The 23352-nt window shown below is 46.7% G+C and overlaps 1 protein-coding gene across 2 annotated transcripts in view; it reads left to right on the top strand.

Moving 5' to 3' along the window:
• Window positions 1-23352, top strand: part of Kif13a (kinesin family member 13A) — a 169116-nt gene that overhangs the window by 93916 nt on the left and 51848 nt on the right. For both annotated transcript variants that reach the window (XM_021642828.2, XM_021642823.2), the window contains exons 6-16: window positions 407-587; window positions 4290-4377; window positions 5759-5893; window positions 6878-6990; window positions 14388-14499; window positions 15114-15326; window positions 16356-16466; window positions 17821-17955; window positions 21038-21168; window positions 22286-22372; window positions 22493-22659. In XM_021642828.2, coding sequence (XP_021498503.1) covers window positions 407-587; window positions 4290-4377; window positions 5759-5893; window positions 6878-6990; window positions 14388-14499; window positions 15114-15326; window positions 16356-16466; window positions 17821-17955; window positions 21038-21168; window positions 22286-22372; window positions 22493-22659 — 1473 coding nt within the window. The remainder of the gene's footprint in view (window positions 1-406; window positions 588-4289; window positions 4378-5758; window positions 5894-6877; window positions 6991-14387; window positions 14500-15113; window positions 15327-16355; window positions 16467-17820; window positions 17956-21037; window positions 21169-22285; window positions 22373-22492; window positions 22660-23352) is intronic.

Genomic DNA, 23352 nt, shown 5'->3' with positions numbered 1-23352 from the left:
GTACCTGGCAAGCGCTGGGGCCAGAGAGAGACCCTGCCTCCAATAACAAGGGTGGCAGAAAAGGAATGACAAGTTGGCCTCTGCTTTCCACACGCAAGGACACATATGTGCACATATGTGCACATACACACTTTCCATGCTACAGAGTGGGCAGGTAGGGTTTTATCAGGCTTGCTTTCCTAGAATGCATTTGCAGTGATCCCCTTCCTGGAGACTCATTTGGGGTGTACCAACCTTGCAGAAGGAGAGAAGACTATCTGTGTTGTTCAGGGGTCTCGGTTTGAGATCAACTTTACCCCATTTTTCCTGTGTGGCTTTGGCTGTCAAGTGAAGGCACCTTCTGTTACTGAAGCATTCTGTATGCTTTCTCTCCTGCCCTTCCATCTCTCTGCTTCCTTTTTTCCAGGCTCCGGAAAGTCCTTCTCCATGATGGGCCATGCTGAACAGCTAGGCCTTATCCCAAGGCTCTGTTGTGCTCTGTTTAAAAGGATCTCCCTGGAGCAAAATGAGTCCCAGACCTTTAAAGTCGAAGTATCATATATGGAAATTTATAATGAGAAGGTTCGGGATCTCCTGGACCCCAAAGGGTAAGTGTGTGCTTGAAATAAAGCTTGTAAATGGGAAGAGTAATTTTAAATGATCTTAAAATTAAAATTGCAGGTAGGGAGGGTGGGAATGGGAGTTGATGAGGGATGAGGCTGTGATCAGGATATAAAGTGAATAAATAAGTAAATAACTTATGAAAAAGAAAATAATTAAAATTGCAGGGTTATCTATATATTGGGGCCGTTGGTCACTGCTCTGATGTTGGTTTGTGTACTGAAAGTGAGGAGCTTCCCAGAGCTCCTAAGTGTGTTAGTTGTTTGCAGTTTACTCTAAATTGCAGTGTAAGGTTACTCACGTCACCACGTGAAAAGATTTATTTACTACTGGTGTTATTTTTTTGTCATTGGGGACAGTTCGTTAAAATTAAGATATAGGAGCTGGAAAGATGGTTCAGTGGTTAAGAACACTGGCTGCCCTTCCAGAGGACCCAGGTTCCATTTCCAGCACCGACAAGGTGGCTCACAACCATCAGTAATTCCAATCCGATGGGATCTGTTGCCCTCTTCTGGCATCTGTGGTTACTGCACCCACATGGTGCGGGGACATGCATTGAAACAAAACACCCATACACAAAAACATAAAAATAAGATAAGTAATAATTTATTTGAGTTGAGTGACATAGCGCATGCCTATAATCCTCCTGCTTCAGGAGGATCGGTGCCTGTTTGAGGTTGTCCCAGACCGCATAGAGGCCAGAGCAAGGTCATGTAGTGAGACCCTGTCTCAAAGGAACATCGGAAAATAGTGTTACTGATTACACACTGGTCCTTGCGTTTATATTGGAAAACAGCAACTCTAAATTGGACATACAGTGGCTGGAGGGTTGTGGCCCCTGCCCCTTCCCTGGTTATGTGTTAGAAGCATGCAGAGAACTCTTCAAGGGTCTTTACTGGCTTGAGCCTTCCCACCCCGATTCTGAATGATTCAGAGATGCAGGTGAAACCTAGGCATCGATGTCTTTCAAAAAGTAGGTTATGCCAGGCATTGGTGGCACACTCCTTTAATCCCAGCACTTGTGATGCAGAGACAGGCAGATCTTTGAGTTTGAGCCAGCCTGGTCTACAGCGGAAGTTCTGGGATAGCCAGGGCTACATAGAGAAACCTTGTTGTTGTACGTTTTCTCTTATTTACATTTTTTATATCTCTCTCTCCCTACTTCATCCCAATCCCTTCCAACACCAGGTAGGGGAGAGAAAGGGTTAGTGGGAGAGGGGGCACAGTTCTCTGAGCTGCTTCCTTCTGGTTAGGGTTGTTGGGTTCCTAGGAGCCAGTCCAATCCTTGTTTCAGAAGATCTCCAACTTCTTGTCTCACTGCATCAACACCAACAGGATCCAGGTGGGGAAGCAGCAGCCACCTTGTTCTTTGTTGGAGCTCCCCAGCATACCCTGGGCCCTGGCATTTATTCTATCCCCAGAGTCCTCAGATTTAAACTATCTGCAGCTGGCAAAGAGCGTCTCTCAGAGCCAGCACAAGGCAAACGGTTTGCTGCTGTGGACCATCTGAATCAGTCCCACATCCCACACCTGGGAATAAAACAAAAACAAGTTCATATCCACAACACCTTGTCTTGAAAAAAAAATCTTAATAAACAAGCCAACAACAACAAAAACTAGGTGATTAAAAACCAAGTGAGCTTGACTCATAAATTTCATTTTTTTTCCTGTCAAAGTTTGCACTGATTTAAAAGTAATAGATAGTCGGGGAAAAAATGTAGAAAGCCAGGTGGACTATAAGAAATGAAGCTGATATTTAATCCTTCCACTCAAAATTAATCTTGGCTGACACTTGAGCATGTCTCCCTGCTGTGTTTCAGATCTGTGCCGTGTGTGGACATGCTCACATCCTCAAGCTATTCTATGAATAGCAGTTCAGCATTTCCCGAATTTCCCATGTACACTTTCCCCTATCACTAAATACTTTCCAGTTGTTTTAGCAGCTGTGTGGTATGTAACATTTCTGCCCATCTGGTGTCCTCAGATGAAGACAAGAGTTTTGACGGTTATATATAACATTATATAACAGACATCAGGGGTGCCCCCTCAGTCGTCAAAAAGTTTGTGTTTGCTTTAAGGAGACCTGCTTACACCCACTTGTACAAAACAAACACTTGCCAGGTATAAAGCACAATAAACTCAATCCCTGCCTTCTCACCAACTGTCTTAGTAAATGGAACCTGACCAGTGATTTTCAATTCTCCTGTATGTTCCACTCTTACTCCTTTCTCTCTTGGTCCCAAAGGTAACTGCCATTAGGAATTTTACATTTGCCATTCTCTTTCTCTTCTGTAGTATTTATCCATGATTTTGTACGATCCTTAACCGTGTACAAACAGCACTGGCGTATACTCATTTCATTCATTTTTTATACAGGGTAATAGTGTGATAGTTTCTACTACTGTTTAATATCCCGTTGCACAATCAAGCACAGTTTGTTCCTTTTCTCATCACTTGAACAGCTTCACGTAGCGCTTCTGAGCATTCATGCGCAGGCTTCCTGGGATAGAGGTGACTTCTCATCCTTAGAAGTGAGGTTAATGGGAGGGAAAGAGGGAGTGGGCTACAGCTGGGATACAAGTGAATGTATAAAATTATTTAAAAATAAAAAAAATATTAATTAAAAAAACAGAAGAACAAAAAAAAAGTGAGGTTAAAAGGGGACACCTGAAAAATGCTTTTGACACTTTGCCAAGATGTTCAGAAGCACCAGAGATTACCCATACCTGAGCATTACTCTTTATATGCCGTGAAAAAGATGGTACTTGCAGTATAGGAAAAAAATCTAATAGCATCAAGTTTTAAATCTCATTGGTCTGATAGACGTCTCAAATCAGAGGCAACTGTTTAAAATTCACAAGAGCCGTAAAGGGGCAATGATCTGGGACTTGCTTCTGGGCCCAGTGACCTGAATTTGATCCCAGGGACCCAAGTAGTCCAAGAGAAGAAGCCACTTCCCTCTGACCTCCATGTGTGTACCAGCTTAGACAGACAGATGCACATACACACATAGATACAGACACATGGACAGACAGAGGCACAGACAGACACATACACAAATTAACTAGACCCTCAAAATTGTCATCATCAGAGCCAGTCCAAATATCAGACATCAGTGGCTATACTTGTGTTATCGCCTGATCTTCTGTATAAGATTGCCAGCATGGGGCCAACATAAATCAGTGAAACCTCAAAAAGTAAATTAAAGTTTAAAATATTTTACTATTGTTCAGTATTTACTCAAAAACATTTAACCTTAAGAGAGAGAAAAAAAAAAACAACAACAACACTAAGTTGGTAGGGCGATGGGGATGTTGGAGAAGGGAAAGTGTGTGATCAAAATACACTGTTTGGAATTCTCAAGAGAATAAATGAGAACGTTATCAAAAAGAGTTTAAGGTGTTCTTTATGAAGAATGTGCAGGCTTCTTCATCTGCTAACCCAGGCGAGCCCAGCCAAGGTTTGGGTTCTCTGGTTTTCCTTGGGATGAGAGATGTTTTAAAACATTGATGTTTGAAATCAGAGTCTAAGGCATCTCTCATTTACTTAAAGTGGCCATTAAAATGCCTCCTAATCACTAAAGGATCCTTTTGAAATTGTGGTCTGAATTTCTAAGTGCTTACGAAAAAGGAAGAGTTTGCACCTGTGGTATGACTTGTTCACTTCGATTGTTTTCCTTCCTCCTGTAGGAGTAGGCAATCTCTCAAAGTCCGAGAGCACAAGGTCCTGGGGCCATATGTGGATGGTCTGTCCCAACTGGCTGTCACCAGCTTTGAGGTAAGAGTCGTAAAAGGAAAAAGAAAACTTTAAGTCAGTGTAAGTGATACTGAGCAATGTTTTCATATGGATATATGATAGCACGTTGATGCCATTCACAGCCTTGAGCATACAGACCAGCACAGCCAGGGAAAAGTGTCCTTCAGTCACAGGTCTGGCTGTCTTGTGAAAAGTTCACAGTGGGGCTAAATGGTTCAGTGATGTCAGGATGCTGAGTGTTGCCCTCTTGCCAATACTCTCCCCAAGGTGGAACCTCTCCCCAAGGTGGCCAGTGATGTCTCAGCACAATCTGGTGGTCCTCGGTATTTGGTGGTTCAACTAATCTCTTCTTTTAGTCAGGGACCCTGCCTTGACTTCTAATGCTCTTGCCTCTGCTGGCTCCCCTCTTTTTTCTGAATCACTCTTTTATCCAAGGATTGATCTATTTTCTTCCCAGTCCTTGACTTTTATACCCAGACATAGTGTCCTACTGTTGTTGTTATAGACTTCTTGGAAGTCTTAACAACACAGATTTCTAGTTTTTTAGCTGAACAATGGTGATGAATAGGAGAATGAATAAATAAACTCCTTCATTTAATTATGATATATGAGTTGTAGGAAACCCATTATCATCTCAGAGTAAAGCTAAAATTAGGATGAGGAACAGCATTCAGCTATTTAAATGAAAATATGTTGTATTTCTCATTAGATTTTGATTTATTCATCACTTTAAGTGCACTGAGGATCTGATGTGAATAAGAAGCCATTCTTACTCAAAGGTGTCAGTCAGCACATTGACTAAGTCTATTTCCCAGCTAATGGTGATGGAGCTTAGTCCCTATTTATAACAGTCAGGAAACTCCATTTGCCCCCGAGTGCTGCCTCTCCCTAGAGACCTTAGGTGACCTCCATGAACTTCAGCATCCTGGAGAGTTTCTTTCATAACACTCGTTCAGCAAACGTTTTTCTAGGAGCCCACGGGTTCCAGGTGTGCACTAGGAATGAGGATGCAAAGATAAAGGAGAAAGCTCCCTTCTCTTGCAGAACCACAGTTGTCAGCAGAGGGAGGCAGAGAGCAGAGGACCGACAGGGTGATGGCACAGGAACGTTAGAATTAAACGTGACTATTGTTCCTGCGTGCGTAAAGTGCCCAGTGAGTGTCTGTTCTTCTGGAAACTCATGAAGGAGCAAGTGGGACGTTAGCAGGGGAGAAGAGCTAGGGCAGAGAGAGAGGAAAGCTCTGAGTGGAGAGGAGGCTCAAGCCACACCATGTGGAAAATATGCTAGCTTCATGGAAGGGTATGGCTGAGGCATGGGAGGATCATAGTGAACCCATTCCTGGGGTGCGGGGGATGTATACCTCTTTGTTTGCTCATCGTGCCTCCTTGGTCTTGGCCTCTAGGACATCGAGTCACTGATGTCTGAGGGAAATAAGTCTCGCACGGTGGCTGCAACCAACATGAATGAAGAGAGCAGCCGCTCCCACGCTGTCTTCAACATCATCATCACACAGACGCTGTATGACCTGCAGTCAGGGGTGAGCAGCAAGGCGGAATCTTTTGGGGTTGGGAAGCGCAGAGTTCAAGCCGGGGAAGTGTTTCCTGAATGGATTCAGAGGCTGAGGGCTGTGTGTGGTCCTCATGCCGTTGGTACTACTAAAATCACCTGGTTTGTTCAGCCTTCTTTCTATACTGGCATTTTTAAAATTGAATTTTTCAGGGCTGGGGATATGGTTCAGTTAGTAGAGTACCTGCCTAGCATGCATGAGGCCCTGGGTTCAATTCTCTACTGCAGCACGAAACCTAGAGGCAGGAAAATTAGAAGTTTTAGGCCATCCTCTACTTCTTGAGGCCTTGTGTGGAAAAAGAAACAGATTTTGTGTGTAAACATCCTGACTAGCATAATGATATCCTCATACAACTTTTTAAATATGTGTCCTTCTTACCAAAACTGCCCTAAAAACAATCAAGTCTTCTTCATGGCTTCTGTGAGATGTTGCAAAAGAAACTGCAACATTCTCTCTAAACCCCCGTATCTGAAAAGAGCAGAATTTGACCCAAAAGCAAAAGAGCCTCATGTGCTTGTATTTCCTGCAAGATCCATAAAATCTCCAGCATCTAACTGTCCTGGATCATACTTCCGGCCTCCCTAGAAGTACTTCCAACTGCCCTGGGTGTCTGGGAACCTTGTGCCTGGCTGCAGGGTAGAATGTTATTTTTCTGTCCCATTCTACATTTTGACCTGGGGTCTCAGAAGATGGCTTAGAGTATGCCATCTGGTACTTGCACATGTAAACACGGGCATGCATACACACGTACCACAGATACATACAAAGAAAGTAAAAAAAACCAAAAACACTTGAAATTCGCTTTACTCGGAAGTGGGCTGCTGCCTGAAAGGACCGTGAACCCTGTAAGACCCTGAGTGCTTGGTGATGCGGATCACGGCGATGAGAGATGTGCCGGTCTCCGTGTGGCGTTCCCTTCACGGGTGTCGTTTCTCTCTTATTCCCCGCAACCAGAACTCGGGGGAGAAGGTCAGCAAGGTGAGCCTGGTGGACCTGGCGGGGAGTGAGCGCGTGTCGAAGACTGGCGCAGCGGGCGAGAGGCTGAAAGAAGGCAGCAACATTAACAAGTAAGGTGACTGGAAGGCGACTGAGTCATGGGGGGGGGGGACTGGTCCCGTTATGTGTGTGGTCTAGCCCCGCCCCCGCCCCAGGTGCTACAGTGTCTGTGCATCTGCATGGGGAAAGGCAGTTCTCCAGCTCAGGGCAGGCCATGGTGTAGTGGTAGTTACATTTGTTGTCACTTTGATTATAACTGGTGAAAGCAATTGAAGGGAGGGAAGAGTGAATGCGGGCTATCAGTTGAAAGCCCTGTGGCGGAGAGCATGGGGATGGGAGTGGTCTCCTGGCAATGATCGTGGGAGTGGCTCTCTGGGATGGGTGGCTCAGGAAGTAAAGAGTGGACCAGAGGCAGGACACTGCCATGCACCTCGTGACCCTAATCCTCAGGGATCTGCCCCACACCCCCAGGATCCACCTCCTTGAAGGTTCTGCAACCTCCTGCCACAGCGCCACCATTTGGGGACCAAATGTCTGAGTGCATTGAAACCCCGATAGGGGTTCAACTCGGGATTTTTCTTTGAATCTTTTCCTGGGACAGCATGTAGTCTGATTCTGTGCCGCCAGGACGGATAGATGACAGACCATGGCTGTCTGGAGGGAGCCAGCCAGCACTCTGCCTTGCTCTGTGTTGCTAAGCTGGGATGCTGGCTAGGGCAGGCGTGCTGGCTAGGGCAGGTATGCCAGCTGTCTTCTTGACTCCGGTGACTCTGACTGCCGGAGGGTAGCTTTATCTGGAGCCAGCTCCGCCCCAAGTCAGGGAGCACCTGCCATAAAGTCTGAGGTGAACCTCAAGCCGCAAGGTTATGGGGCTGTTTGTATCGACAGAGAACCCTGCCTTAAATTCCTTCGTAGAGCTGGTGCTGTTTGTGTAGGAGTAATGTAGACGGGTATAGTGGTTACTGAGTAAATGCCACACTGGAGTCTTGCTGTTTGTCTGGAGTGCATGTGTGTGTGTGCGGGGGGGGGGGGGGGGGGGAGAGGCCGGACACCTTGGTAAAGTCCAAGAGAAATTGGAAGAGGGTTTGTAGTTTTCCAGAGAAACAGAGGAAGCGTATGGGAAGGACTTAGTCTCCAGGATCCCCAGGGCTTCTGACATGCAGCAGGAAGGCTCCTTGCTCTCCAGATTGAGAGGGAAGAGGTTTTGTATCCAAAGTAGGGTCAAAGACCAGGCTGCCCAGGGTTCATCCTGCAGCCACCGCAGACTAGAAGTCTCAGTTTCCCCATCTGTGAAAGGGAGGTTGGACAGGAGCTGCCTCCTCAGGCTGTCAAAGATTAAATGCCATCATGTATTTAGAACAATGCTTGGTGTGTGATTCGCACTGAATAAATACTAATTACATCAGCACTGTTTTTCTAATCAGCATAATTGCTATCATTATTCCAAGTTCTACAGAAAATAGCTCATAGTTGTTATCTCTCTCTGTTGATTAATTGTAATTTGAGATCTTATCTTGAACAAAATGTGACAAGGGGAAATATATTCAGGAGCATGTTTGTGCAGTTTGACATTTTAACATAATATTGGCACAGGATGATCTTAGCGTGTGAAAGTTCAAGAAATGAAATGTGAAGCATCCGAGAGACACAGCTGCACACACTAGGAAAGTCCTTTTTCGGGGGGGGGGGGTTGCCTCCCAGTCGTCTTTATCTCCGGCCTCATGACAAAGCTTTGCAGGAGGCCCGGCCAGCCCTGCAGCTCTGCTTCTCTAGAGCCCGGAAAAGGGTGGGAAAGCAGAGACAGGAGCTTGGAGTGGGGTGGGGCAGGGCACCAAAGTGCAGGTCGTCCTCTGTTAGGAACTTCCTTGCTGATGCTGACACCCCAATTCCCTCTCTGCAGACAGACCTGTAGGGCACACAAGAATACATGAGACTCTAGAGTACGTGCGTATGGCTGTCTTTGTTAGGATTTCCATTGCTGTGAAGAGACACCACAACCAAGGCAACTCTTAGAAAGGAAAACCTTTAATCGGGGCTGGCTTACAGTGTCAGAGGTTTAGTCCATTATCATCACGGCAGGAAGCATGGCAACGTGCAGGCAGACGTGGTGCTGGAGAAGGAGCTGAGAGTTCTGCCTCTTCATCCGAAGGCAGCCGGGAGGAGACTGGATATGTTTCACACTAGGCCTAACTCAAGGATTTAAGTCCTCAAAGTCCCGCCTCCACAGTGGCACAGTTCCTTGAACAAGGTCACACCTCCTGCTATTGCCGCTTCCTATGTCCAGAAAGTGGCAGCTATGTGGGCCAAACCTATTCAGACCACCACAGTGGCCTTGATGAAACTGATATTGGCTTTCTTTTTGTCTGCTTGTCTGAGTTCTCCTTGATGACAGGCACTGTTCTGAGTTTTCTATAGCTCTTCTGATCTTCCCATCAGCATTATTTTTTTAATTTATTTATTTGTGTGTGTGTGTGTGTGTGTATGCATGCATGCGTGTGACCTGGAAAGCCACAAGAGGGCCCCCTGGAGTTAGTTACAGGCAATTGTGAGCCCCTGTTGTGGATGCTGGGAATTCAAGCCTGTTTCTCGGCTCCAACCTGCCATCAGCATTGTAAGAGGGATTTTGTATCTTCCTCTGGCCAGTGAGAAAACCCAGGCAGACAGCAGCCAAGTTATAAAGCTGAGAGCACTGAACTCTTAGGTGTAGTTTCTGGTTTGACTGCTAGAACTCTCCAGGGACTGTGTGCTGTTTGCCTAGAAGTCTGACTCTTTGGTCCCAGCATGGCTACAGATGGTGCCGCCTCATATATGGATACTAAGTTACTTAGAAATCCTGACTGGACTGAAGTGGATTGCCTCCAGGCTATGTGTTAACATAGTCTAGATCCCCTAGCTACCTCTGTATAGTGACTTATGAGTTCTCCTAGCATCCTACGCTTTTCCTGAATCACACACTAAGGTCCTGACGAATGTTGCGTGTATGCCTTTCTGCTGTTTCCTCTGTGTTTAGTGTTCTTGTAACTTTCAGGTACTTTCACTTGCACTATTTTGCTTAGGACACAGAACAGGTCATTTTATGTCTGTTGATACGACAGGTAGTTTAAATACCAGAAAACTGACATTTGGAAATAATCACATAAATGAAAGCCCATCAAATATGAGTCATGCGTGGACTCAGTACCTAGCCCTGCAGTAGGTGCTGGGAACACAGAAGGAACTTGAAACACGGTGAGAGCCAGACCACACTGTAGATTCCAAAACCTGCATACATGGTACAAGGCAAGCGGATTTTGCGGTGTAATTAGGGTCTGGTCTCTGAGGTGTTCAGATTCTCCAAGTCTGACACTGTGTCAAAGGCTCCTTACACATGAAAGAGGGATGCTGGAAAACCTGAGACACAGCAAGAGGAGTGGAGACTTGACTCTGCTTGAGGAGGAAGGAGAGGACCGTGAGTCAGGAATGAGGGTGGCCTGCAGAAGACAGGAGAAAATAGAGCATGACGGCTCCCTCGGGTCCCTCTGCCCGCAAGGAAGGCAGACCCATCGCGCCTTGGCTTTAGTCCGGTGCTATGCCGTCTGGGTTTCTGACCTCCAGAGCTATAAGATTCTAAAGCCACGTGGAGGCAAGCTGAGACATCTGTGGTGATACGTGACAGAAGGGTGACGGCCCTTGGGAGCCTCTGGGTCAGGAGAGGAAGAGCATCACTGAGCAAAGTCAAGATCTCTCCACTCCCATGAGGTAGCCTCCAGGCTTGCTCTAGACTAGCAGTTCTCAACCTGTGAGTCCTGACCTCTTTGGGGGTTGCCTATCAGGTATCCTGCAGGTCAGATTTTTATGTAATGATTCATAACAGAAGCAAAATTATGGTTATGTAGTAGCAGTGAAACAGTTTTATGGTTGGGGGTCACCACAACATGAGGGGCTGTGGTAAAGGGTCACGTTGTTAGGAAGGTTGAGAACAACTCTTCTAGACTGTTCCTACATTGATCATCTCAATTTACGCACAGCGTGGATATTTTCATATTTATTACGGAGACTGTCCAAGATCCTCTGTGGATATAGTGTATATGACGAATATGGGATTCTAAAAGACTCTGAATTTCAAGGTACCTGTGCACTCAACGATCTCAGATGCGAGGTACAGGCTTGAACTTTGCAGACACATCCTAGCAAGTGTGTGATGAACACTGATGAGAACACAGGGATGAGTTAAGTTGCAACCCTGACCTCCGGAGGTAGAGCAGCAAGCGCTTTGGAGCTGCTGTGTTGGTACGGAGGTTGCCATAGAAACATGTGAGGAACAGTGAGAACCCAGCAGAGGTGAACGACAGCTCGGGGGAAGGGCGGCGGGGGGCATCAAAATTGCCTTCCCAGAGGAAACCCCACAATTTCCTGGTTATCCAAACCAGCTATGTGACCTTTCCTCGGTTTCTTCCTTCTGTAAAATACAACTAAGGAAGCTGTCAGTCAGGTACACTTACTGTGAAGATTCAGCCACCAGCTTCTTATAAGGTGCATAGGGCAGCGGCTGGCATCCAGGAAGTTGAGCTCATGCTAACAGTGTTAGTGAGATGTATTTCCTAAATGTGCTCTCAGCCTCTCGGGCCAGCTTCTATGTACAGCGTTGATAATCCTCCTAAGCAAACCTGTCAGCGACTCCGCATGTCTGCAGTGTCTGCTTAATAGGCTGCAGATTCAGGGGCTTCATCTCTCCCGAAGCTTGTAAGTGCTTTGACGCGTAGGGCACTCCTTCAGTTTGAAGAAGGGAGACACCAAGGCACCGTGTGACTGCAGCTGCCCAGGGATGTGTGAGATATAGGTCATCTGTAGCGATTCTTTCTGGGGAGGCGGGGTGAGAAGTTGTCCATCAGATGGCCAGGCTGCAAGTCGTGGAAGTGGGATAGAGAAGCCATTTCCCCACCACTGGACTCTGGCTGCCTCAGTTTCTCGACACACTGGGATGAGTAAGTTGCAACCCTGGCCTCTAGGAATATTCATACAACTTTTTATAGCTTATAAAGCTTAATAACAGTGTTTCATTGTTTCCTCCTGGATAGTTTTCCTGGTTCATGTTCGTTTTGTTGCGGGAGAGTCTGAGCCACAGGCCAGCTGCCCAGGAGTTAGAGCCCTTTCCTGACTGCCTGTCCCCTCACTACTTCTCAGAATGACTGTTGTGCAGTCCACACTGAGTATCCTTTGCCACCTCTCATGTAGTTTTAAGAGGCTCGGCTTCCGTGATCTCTCACTTGGTCACCGTCAGCTTCGGAGTTGAGAGCGTGAATGGAACCTGGCGTCAGGGAAAGTGTGAATGCCACCTCTTCTCTGGGCATCTCGTTCAGAGGCAGCTTCCTGGGATAACTGGTCACCCTCTAAGGAGCGCCTCGGCTTTCAAGGACCTAGTTTCCTTTGCCAAACTTTTTGACCCACCACTGCACCTAAGCTACCTAGCAGTTCCCAGGCCGGATGCTCTGTGGATGCTTCGGTCTGTCTTAGCTGCCTTTCCACTCATTTTGAACTTGTATAAGAAATCCCCTTGAATTTGCTTCCATTTAACATCATTTCCAAGGTGTAAAATAAATGCAAAATGAATATCAAGGAATAAACAGTCGGAAGATGAAGCGCCCATTAAAATGATGTATAACATAAACACATTCGCAAAGGATGTATTCCAGTATCAAACACCAAATTTCAACAATGCAGAAATGTACTTGTGAGGAAAGAATTCTGCTGCTTAAAAATTTAAGGTAGAGGAAAAAGAAAAGAGAAGAGAGAAAAAACTGAATTGCAACTTAAATTCTTCTCCTCATCCATTCTGTTTCCTATAGCAACCTTTTATTCTGTTTTTTATCCTACCAGTTTGTCTTTAAAAAAACAAAACAAAACATTTTTTTCACTTCAGTCTGTTTGTGTTTGACTGTCTGTGTCTGTATGCATCTGTTTATCCATCTGTCTGTTAGTCTGTGTCTATTTGTTGGTCTGTGTCTGTGTCTGTCTGTGCGCTTTCCTGTGGGTGCCACAGAGGCCAGAAAATAGCTTGGTTGTGAGTCCACTGATGTGGACGTTAGAATTCTAACTTGTGGTTCTTTGTGGGAGCAGCAAGCAATCTTAGTTATTGAAGGATCTCGCTAGCCCCCATTTGTTTTTTCTTTGATCCCAGCTTCTCCATATTGTATGTTAGGTAGATTTAAAATCTTTGCTACTTTCAAGTACCAAGGCTTTGTGGGAGCCTGGGAATGGAGTCGAGCGGAACAGCTTGTGAGGCCCTGCATTTATCTACAGCGCCACCAAAACCCAATGAAAACAAAGCAGGGCTGTTTGTAAATGCCATCCCAACCTCGGGTTCCTCAGTCAGCCCCTCCCACTTCCCATCCTGCTCTAGAGCTGGTAAGAGATCTAGGAGTTCCCTAACAGCAGATGAGGGGAAGGGTAGAATTAAAGAGTGTTCTGGGATCACTGTTCCACCTCTAACACTGAGCATTCACTGCTGCCCTGTTCTGAGTCATGCAGCATCCCCTGCCCCACCACTGGGGCGCTTTTGCTACCAGCTGGAGACAGCACAGGTTAAAGGCCAAAACAGTGCCAGTGTTCCTCAGAAAAGCAGCTTGTATCAGCTCACCAGGAAGGCTTGTCAAATGCAGGTGGTTGAGTTCTGCCAGAGTCCACCCTTCAGCAGGTTGGGGTAGGGCCTGAGAGTCGGCATTTCTGACAAGTTCCCAGAGACGGAGATGGTTTAGGTCCTGGGATGACACATTATTAACAAGTGTCAACATCTTTGGGTGCTGTCAACTGAACATTCTCAAAATTGTGTGTGTGTGTGTGTGTGTGTGTGTGTGTGTGTGTGTGTAAATGTGAGACCCTGAGAGATTGTTGTCTGGTTTAGTAGGTCAGAAGAAGCTTCCTTCAGTGTTAGCAATGGTCCTGTGACCAGCAGAGTTTGAAAGCAAAGCGTGATGCCGTCCTCTGCTTGGGTGCATCTTCCCTCCTGTGACACTGCCTGTGTTCATGTCCCAGCTTTAAGCTCTAAGGGGTTGTTCTGCCAGGTGCAAGAGCAGAGGCCTGAGTGGTCCAAATTTGACCTGAACATTAAGTAATCCAGACTTTAATATTTGGAGTGAATTAGTGCTTTCTAGCATGATTTTATAATTGCATGTTTATATTGCATGTTTTTAAAACATTATGCTTTATTGGAGAATTTATACAATATACATTTTACAAAGAAACTATTATGCTTTACTGCACATTTTATAAATTCTGCAATAAAGCATAATATTATAGAAATTCTGAATTTGTTTTATGTTAATGGGTTACTTCTTTCTTTGTTCTTGGCTTCTGGGAAAATTATTGGAGACTTAATCAACTGTTAATTTAACTGCTCTGCATGTTTTGTTCTTGTTTTCTAGAGGGATTGTTGTTTTAGGAAAACTAAACTTAATTCCACAAAACTTAATTTCCATTCCTCTTGTGGCAGATCGCTTACAACCTTGGGCTTGGTTATATCCTCATTGGCTGACCAGGCCGCTGGCAAAGGCAAAAACAAATTCGTGCCTTATCGAGATTCGGTCCTCACTTGGCTTCTTAAGGTAATTTGTAGACCTAGGATCCCTATTAATCTAAATCTTGCTGTTTCCAGTGTGACAGCTCTAGTAGGAGTGTGCAGGGTTCAACCAGCACACAGTACTGTCATCCTAATTCTTAGTGCTACACAGCAAAGATCCAGGGTGCATGGCTATGGCTCAGCAGGTAAGAGCACTTGCCTGAGTAAGTGTAAGTACCAGAGTTCAAATCCCCAGCACCCAGCCTAGCTGAAGCAGCTGGCTTCCAGTTCAGCAAGACACACTATCTCGAGGAATTAAACGTGACAGAGAAAGACATCTTTCCTTGTCCTCCTCATCTGCATGGCCATGCACACACACACACACACTCACAGGCCTGTGCCACACAACAGCACACAGACACAAATGAAGCCTTCTTTACATTGTTTCATTCTGTTACAGTGTCCTTTGGCAGGCACTATTTATTGCTATACATGTAGACAGCCCATGTTTCCTCTTTTTATAAAACTATGTACAAAATTTCAACATGTTTTCACTCTGCGTTTTCTTCACAAAGAGCAAAGCCACGTGTGGCCATTTCCCACTCTTGTTGCGCGCTGCCATGGTAGTGTTCAAAAAGCTGCTATTGGAATTCCTTACAGGACAATTTAGGAGGGAACAGCCAGACGTCTATGATAGCGACCATCAGCCCAGCGGCGGACAACTACGAGGAAACCCTGTCCACCTTGAGATACGCAGATCGAGCCAAGAGGATTGTGAACCACGCTGTGGTGAACGAGGACCCCAATGCCAAGGTCATCCGAGAGCTGCGAGAGGAAGTGGAGAAACTGAGAGAGCAGCTCTCGCAGGCTGAGGTACCATCTGCCGGGCCCCCTCCCTGAGGGTCCTTGACCTGGGTGTCTGATGGGGGAGGGCACACCGCTGCCTTGCAGCCCTAGATCATATCCGGGTGATTCAGCATTTCAGGGTGTGCTAGCATCTGCTCTGGGCCAAGAGACACCGTAAAGAGCAACATGACAGACACTGGCTCCTGCCCCAACAACTGGTAGACAAGGAGGGAAATGACATCATTCCTGTCTCTGCCTAATTGTTTGCCTCAGTCAGTCACTTGGCCCTTGCACTTCCAATGGGAAATCCTAAGAACAGTGTGGTGGTGTTATGTTTTTTTAATTAACATTGTAGATTGTTTCCACAAGGCTTTCATAGAAGTCAGGTATCCTTTCCTTAGTCTTGGAGGTTGGGTCTTGTTGATAGAAAGGCACCCAAGTGGTTACTGCAGCTACAGGGTGTTTATGGACAACACTGTTGATTTCTGTTGTTGACAAATAAATCTGCTTCAAAAACCTGTTCCTATTTTGATATTTCAGAGATAAACTTTAGTATTTTTTTTCTCAGTCCTTAAATGAAACACCCATTAGCCTTTGTTGCTTTTTCCTCCAGATACTGGCCTTTTTCTTTTTTCTCTTTCTTTTTCTTTCCTTTCCTTTTCCCTTCCTTCCTTCCTTTCTTTCTTTTCGCCTCTTCTTTTAAGAGGAACAACCATGTCCTCCTCCATTTACTTCGATGAACAGAAGCCCAAGGCCCACACTGACAGTGTGTGACTAACTGCTTTTGAGAAACGATTAATACTTGCCAAGGAAGGACGTAGAATGCTGAGATTTGGCTCTTAACCATTATAGAACATGCATAAGCTGCTTACAGCGTGTGCAGGACGCTGCATTCAAACTCCAGTACCACAGACAAGGAGACCGTTATATGTTCTGATATATATATATGTTTTACGTATATATGTGTGTGTGTGTATATATATATAAATATATATACCGTTATATACGTAATGCTGGGAAGATTGTGTAAGTTGACACGTCTGGTTTATTTTAAAGGCCATGAAGGCCCCTGAGCTGAAGGAGAAGCTCGAAGAGTCTGAGAAACTGATCAAAGAGCTGACAGTGACGTGGGAAGAGAAGCTGAGGAAGACGGAAGAGATCGCACAGGTGGGCTGATGACGCAGCCTAAAATGCTGTGGCCGGGTATCTCCTGGGCAGACACCTGTCTCCTCTGCAACCCTCCAGGGCAGGGGTGCTCAACTTTCCCAATGCCGTGGCCCTTTGGTACTGTTCCTCCTGCTGCGGTGACCCCAACCATAAAGTTATTTCCGTTCCTACTTCCTGACTGTAATTTTGCCACTATTGTGCATCGTGATATCGGATATGTAGGTATCTGATAGACGACCCCTGTGAAAGGGTCGCTCGACCCGCAGAGGTTGAGAACCTCTGCTCCAGGTCCTCGTTCTCTCTGCCGAGCTCATTTGAAAGCAGCAGCTTCTTGTGTCTTAGCAGTCTGTATGGTCCCGTGTTGCTAGAATACTCCATTCAATAAGCGATGCTGTGTGGGGAGGGGGGCATCTTTCTCCCTTTCTGCTCCTCATAGGAACAAAAGTCCATGTTGTGATTGAGTGGGGTTCTTTTGGGGGGGTTGTTCTTTTAAGATCTCTTGGCGAAGCGTGACATTGAAAGCTCTGATTGGCAGAAGTTTTTAAAATGTGCCACACAGTAGTTTTTCACCATCTGATGCTTTGTGCCTATGAGAAGAGGCCGTGTGAGCATTGGCTGAAATGGACTATGGGAAAACGGGGTAATGCAGCAGCGTGTGTGTTCGGGATCACTTCATCGCTCCACACGGTGCATTTCACGAACATGGCTACCGCTGCTCTCCTCTCACAAGGACGCACTTTGCTTTATTAGCTGCTGTGTTCCGGGCCGTAGATCCATCCCCACCACATTTTGGACTCTCTGGCCGAAGTTTTGCCAGGGCTGGGAGACTCCAGGCCTGTTATTGCAGGGACCCTGCCTGCTCATCCAACTCCATTTCCCACTATTTTCCCCACTCACTTGGAGTTCTTTGCCCCTGAAGTCATCCGCTATGCCCAGAGTCTGAGCGATTTTCTGTGACCACTTCTCAACCTCGCTACTGAAATTCCTCCAAGTGCTATCAGAATGCACACATTCTCAGTCCATCCTGCCTCTAACCCACCATGATGCCCCTCCTAGGAAACCCCTCAGCCCTTCGTAGCACCCCAAGGCGCACTCACATTCCCTTTAGCATTCTCGTTACATGCTTCTTGCCCTCTCTCCCAGACTTCCAGTTTCTTACGAGCTGACACCATGTGTGAGTCACCCTTGGTGCCCTGTGACCCTGCTGTGTCCAGGCTCTCAGTGAACTCAGCTGAGCTGCGTAGAATGTGTCATCCCTTTGGCATTGTCCCCAGAAACAGTGACTTACTCTTTCCATGGATACGTCCTGTGACTGAACAACAAAGCGTGTCTGATTCTGTCTTTCCATGTACAGGAGAGGCAGCGGCAGCTGGAGAGCATGGGGATCTCCCTGGAGACCTCCGGGATCAAGGTCGGGGATGACAAGTGCTACCTCGTCAACCTAAACGCAGACCCTGCCCTCAATGAGCTTCTGGTTTACTATTTAAAGGTGAGGGGCTATATGAGAGATGGGCCACTGTGATCCTGAATCGCCCCAACCAAGCCCAATGCCTGCTCCCAGGATCTTGCTTTTTGTATCCAGCTTCACCCTCCACAGAAGCAGGACCGTGGATGGCGCGCTGATCATAAGAAGCAGCTTTTGTTTGCCCTGATGCCCTCACATACAGGCTGCAGAGGGGACAACCCAGAGTATGCCCATAGGAGAAGGACCCAAGTATAAGGAGACAGAGTTCTGAGGTTCTGGAGTCCAACCACAGTGATTCTGAGGGGCCTTAGAGATTCCTCCTTGTGTCCCTAAGGAGAGAGCAAGTCCCACACGAGCCTTAGCGAGACCCTAGACTGGATTCAAGAGCAAAGCTCCGAGTCTGGTTAGCTCTGACCGCATTATCTGCAAAGGACTCTTGTCCTATGATAACCCTTCACGTGTGGCCTTTTAGCATCGACACGGTGGCCTCTGTGTGCTCTGACCATGCTGGGGAGATGTCCACAGTGGTTTTCTATTAGATCCCACGTGCATTCTTTACAAGTATCGAGGACTCCACACAGCTCTCAGTTCCCAGAGCTACATCATCACGGGTCAGGTGCCTGCCCTTCGTGCATGATAAAATGAGAAAGCGGGGATTAAAAAAATGCATGTAGTGTTTGACCTAAAGCAGTTGTGACCTCATGGGTCCCCTTCAATATCAAGAGATGTCGGGGGTTCTTTGGCTCCATTTGTAGAACTACTTGGCAGTTTTATTAAGCAGGAAATGGGACATCAGAGCCCGGTGTGGTATACATACATGTAATCTCAGTATTAGGAAGGTCTAGGCCAGAATGATTGGGAGTTTAGTTAGGCTCAACCTCCACTACATAGCAAGTTCAGGGCCAGCCTGGGCTATGTAGAACTCTCCCAAAGGGAGAGGAAGAGAGAGAGAGAGGGAAAGAGATATCTGAAATAGGGACACTTGATTTCATTGGTACAGGATGCCCCAACCAACAAAGGGAATTCAGTTGACCATCAAAGCGTATTTAATTATATCATACACACAGAAAGTGTATATTTTATGGTGTGTGTGGGTGTGGTTGTGTGTGTGTGTGTGTGTGTGTGTGTGTGTGTGTGTGTACAGCATGCATGCAGTGCCCACAGAGGCCAGAAGAGGTCATCAGATCCTCTGGAACAGGAGTCACAGCCGTTGAAAGCCACCATTATGGGTTCTGGAAACCAATTCCACGTCTTTTTCAAGGGCAGCAAGTGCCTTTAACTGCTGAGTCATCTCTCCAGGCCTGGACCCGAGGGCTTCAGGCCAACACTGCAGCAGACAAACCTGCCACCGCATGGCACTTGCCCTCTTTGGAAAGCTAAATAAACACCCAGTCGAGGATTTTGATCCCCTGGGAGCGGATAATGCACAATGGAGAATAAACCGGAGTTGAAGCCAGGAGCCTCAGTGTCCTAACATCTTTTCCTTCCACTCCTTTTAAAGGTGAAAACTTGGTACAGCTAGCCTTTGACCTAATCACGCTCTACGAGACAGCTTAGGCTCTGTTATTTAGGGAGAAAGAATTGTTTCTGAGCAGGGGTCCCGTGAGGTGTGTGGCAGCACTGTGACTTGAGGCTGTATTCCCAGCCACAGGCGTCCAAATGGAAAAGACCAGGCTTCACATTTTCTCCATTGCATAGAGAAGTAATACTGTAGCGAGTAAATGATTCGTAGAACCATACAGAAAGTACAGAAAGCTACTCTGTGAGTGAGCAGGGGTATACAGTTAACTGAGTCTCCAAGAGTATCCGCCTCATGTCTGAGACCCCACATACTTAAAACTACAAGAGTGTTTCTGAACATCATATAGGCCGCAGGCTTCACCACTCTGGAATATTGGCATTAGAATCGTGTGTCTGTGTGTGTGTGTGTCTAAGCACAAGTGCATATGTGGAAGTCAGAAATTAATGTCTTGTCCTTTTCAATCACTTTTATTTTTTTTCGAGACAGGGTTTTTCTGTGTAGCCTTGGTTTTCCTGGACTCTTCTTTGCTCTCTTTGTAGACCAGGCTGGCCTCAAACTTACAGCGATCCACCTGCCTCTGCCCCCCTGAGTGCTGGGATCATAGGTGTGCACCACCGCACTCAGCCCCTCAATCACTTTCCACCGTAGTTTTCGGGACAGGGTTTCCCGCTGATCCTGGAGCCTACTGACAAGCTGTACTGGCTGGCCAGAAAGCCCTGGGAAATCCCCCTGCCTCTGCCTCCTCAACATTGGGGTTACAGGCAAACACCACCTTGCCTGGCTTTTTTGTATAGACAGATATTAGGGTCTTTTCTATCAACTGAGCTGTGTCCCAACCCTGAGGTAGGAGAGAGAGAAACTGCGGTAAAACTCTCCATGAGACTGCTTTATAGTGGTCCTGGAATGTAGCTCTTTCAAAAAGAATCCAGTCACATAGGTTGAATAAGTAATATAAATGATATTTTCTTAGTTCTGTGAGAGAGAGAGAGAGAGAGAGAGAGAGAGAGAGAGAGAGAGAAAGGAAGAGAAGGCGAGAAAATAGGAAAGGAAGAGAAACCGAGGCTTCAGATGAAATGGCATGCTGGTACCCATTTAAATAGTAAATATTCAATACACAATGAGAATTCAGTGTCTGCTACTGCTAAATCCAAATTTCTTATGTTTTTAAATGATACCTAATTATTATTGATAGAGGAGCAGGTTTGGGTAGAGTTTATAGACATTTTTTTTAATTGTGTCAAAGTAAGCATTTGCCTTATAAATAGTACTGCGTTGATTTACCTATCATCCATCTATCTATCTATCTATCTATCTATCTATCTATCTATCTATCTATCTTCCTTTCTGTTTGTAGCAGGCATGCACATGCCACAGCATGTGAATAGAGGTCAGAGGACTGTTTTCCTTCCACCATGTACATCCTGGGGATTAGACTCAGGTCACTGGGCTTGGTGATGAATGCCGATACCCGCTGAGCCATCACACCAGCCCACCCTTGGGGCCCGGTGCTCCGGATCTTCTTGTGAGCATTTCTGGTTGAGTTACTTGTGAACTTGGTCTCCTCTCTTCAATCCCGCATTCCAGGATCACACTCGGGTGGGTGCAGATACCTCTCAGGACATCCAGCTCTTTGGGATAGGGATTCAGCCCGAGCACTGTGAGATCGACATCGCCGCAGATGGTGACGTCACCGTCACGCCCAAAGAAAACGCAAGGTAGGAGACGCCAGTGGGGGCTTCCTCCCCTCGCTTGCTTTCAGAAGGACGCATCAACATTAAGGATACACTGGGTATCCCAGGAGATTTGCTCTCTGTTACAGATGGTGTATTAGTTACTGTTCTCTCTGCCTTAACCAAGAGAAAAACAACAACAGCAGAGGAGGAGGGGTTTGTTTTGGCTCACAGTTTGAAAGGGTCCAGTCCGTATGGCAGGCATGGCCTGAGGGAGGGGCAGTGAGAGCATGAAGCTGCAGGCCCCATCACCTCAGACATCAGGCAGCAAACAGCGACCTGTCCAGACGCGGGGTAGCTTTTATCTCCTAAGGTCTTCCCCCAGTGACCCACTTTCTGCAATGGGGCTCCGCCTCCCAAACCCCACCTCCTTTGGATACAGCACCGCCCACTGGGGACCGAGTGATCCACCACATGAGCCCGTGGGGGCGTTGTGAATTCAGATCATAGCAATACAGTAACTTTGAGGAGTAATAGCACCCTTGCTAGTGCTGTTACAGCAAAGCCTTGGTAGCCAGGGTTAAGCCATTACACCGAAGGGGTTGTATGTTTTCATGCATGAATTTCAAAACTTAATGCTTCATGTGTTGTTTCTGAATTGCCAGCAGATGTTTTTTTGAAAGAGCTGTTGACTATATCTATTTTTGCTTCTCTTTCTCTGTGTTTCTCTTTCACTCTATGTGTGAGAGAGAGAGAGAAAAAGAGAGAGAGAGCCTCCTGTTCAGCTCTGCATCTGCCAGGCTAGCTGGCCTGGAAGCATCTGGAGATTCTGTCTCTACCTTGTCCTGGACTTGCTCTGTAGACCAGGCTGGCCTCAAACTCACAGCGATACACCTGCCTCTGCCTTCCTGGGAGCTGTGACAGGCATGCACCACCATGGCCAGCTCGGTGATGCTTCCTATCTCCAGCAGAAAGAAGCACACAGAGTTGGGCATCACTCTCTGAGGGGCTTGTAGGACCTTGGCTCATTGCTAAGGTTGTATTTCTTGTCACTCCTTCAAATGTTTCCCAGAAGGCATCCCTTAAAAGAAAGCTCCCTGTCACTTCTTGGAGTCCCAAGGCCACTTCCATCCACCTGCCATCTTCCTTTGTGTCCCCTCAGGTCCTGTGTAAATGGCACCCTTGTCTCCAGTACTACCCAGCTCTGGCACGGGGACAGGATCCTATGGGGAAATAACCACTTTTTTAGGTAACAACTTCCTGTTCTCTAGTATTTTTCATTTCCTTTTGTTTTTCTTTTCCTGTTGCCTACGTAAGTATAACTCAAGCTGACCGTTGTCTGATGCCGAACCCCCCCCCCCCCCCACAGAATTAACTTACCCAAGAGGAAACGGCGGGATTGGCTGAAAGACTTTGAAAGGGAAACTTGTCCTGCGGAACACGACGTGGACGCGGCGAGCGAGGCCTCCTCGGAGCCAGACTACAACTATGAGTTTGCGCAGATGGAGGTCATCATGAAGACACTGAGCAGCAACGGTAAGACACGGGCTCCGGGGGCGGCAGTGCGTGCCCACGCCATCCCTCTCGGGCAGCCGTCCTAAAGCTGAGACCCGTAAAGCCCACCAGTTTTTCGCAGGGGCCATCAGCAGGGAGCAGCCTCAAGACTGCAGAGAGAACTGGGGTCGGAACCAGGGAATGTGCAGATGGCCCCCTTTGGGGGACTTCAAGTTTCTAAGCCAATTTTGATAGCATTTCCGAGGTCTCCGAGTATTCACTGAATGGGTTTGACAATGTTGTTTTTTTGTTTTGTTTTGTTTTTGTTTTTCTTAAATCAAAATTTCCATCCTTGATGGCATCATTTCTGGGAGAGCGAAAAAGTCCCTCAAGAAAACATGGGCCCAGGAATTTTGAATAGAACCTAACCGGCATAAAGGGTAACATTTGCTATAAACTCAGTTGGAAGTTTTACCTCCCGAGAGTCTTGCTTAACAGGTGGTCTCAAGCACTTTTGGTAAAAGTGATGCTTAAAGGGACATGTTCTCCAGGCTGTTTACCTGTGTAGAACAGTTCCAGTTCCCCTGGCTGGTGCTTCCCCCCGAGGCCCACCCACATGCCCTGAGCAGTGCAGATGAGCTGGTGGCCGTGGTGTCCTCAGGATTCCATCTCCTGCCAGGTGGCTTCCCGGCCGTCAGCCTGTCTGCCTGGTGGTCGTCTCCGTGGTGGTCCTAC

Source organism: Meriones unguiculatus, chromosome 19 (genome assembly GCF_030254825.1).
Source record: "Meriones unguiculatus strain TT.TT164.6M chromosome 19, Bangor_MerUng_6.1, whole genome shotgun sequence".
NCBI lineage: Eukaryota > Metazoa > Chordata > Mammalia > Rodentia > Muridae > Meriones > Meriones unguiculatus.
Note: the sequence above shows the minus strand (reverse complement) of the source record. Positions and strands in the feature narration are given on the sequence as shown.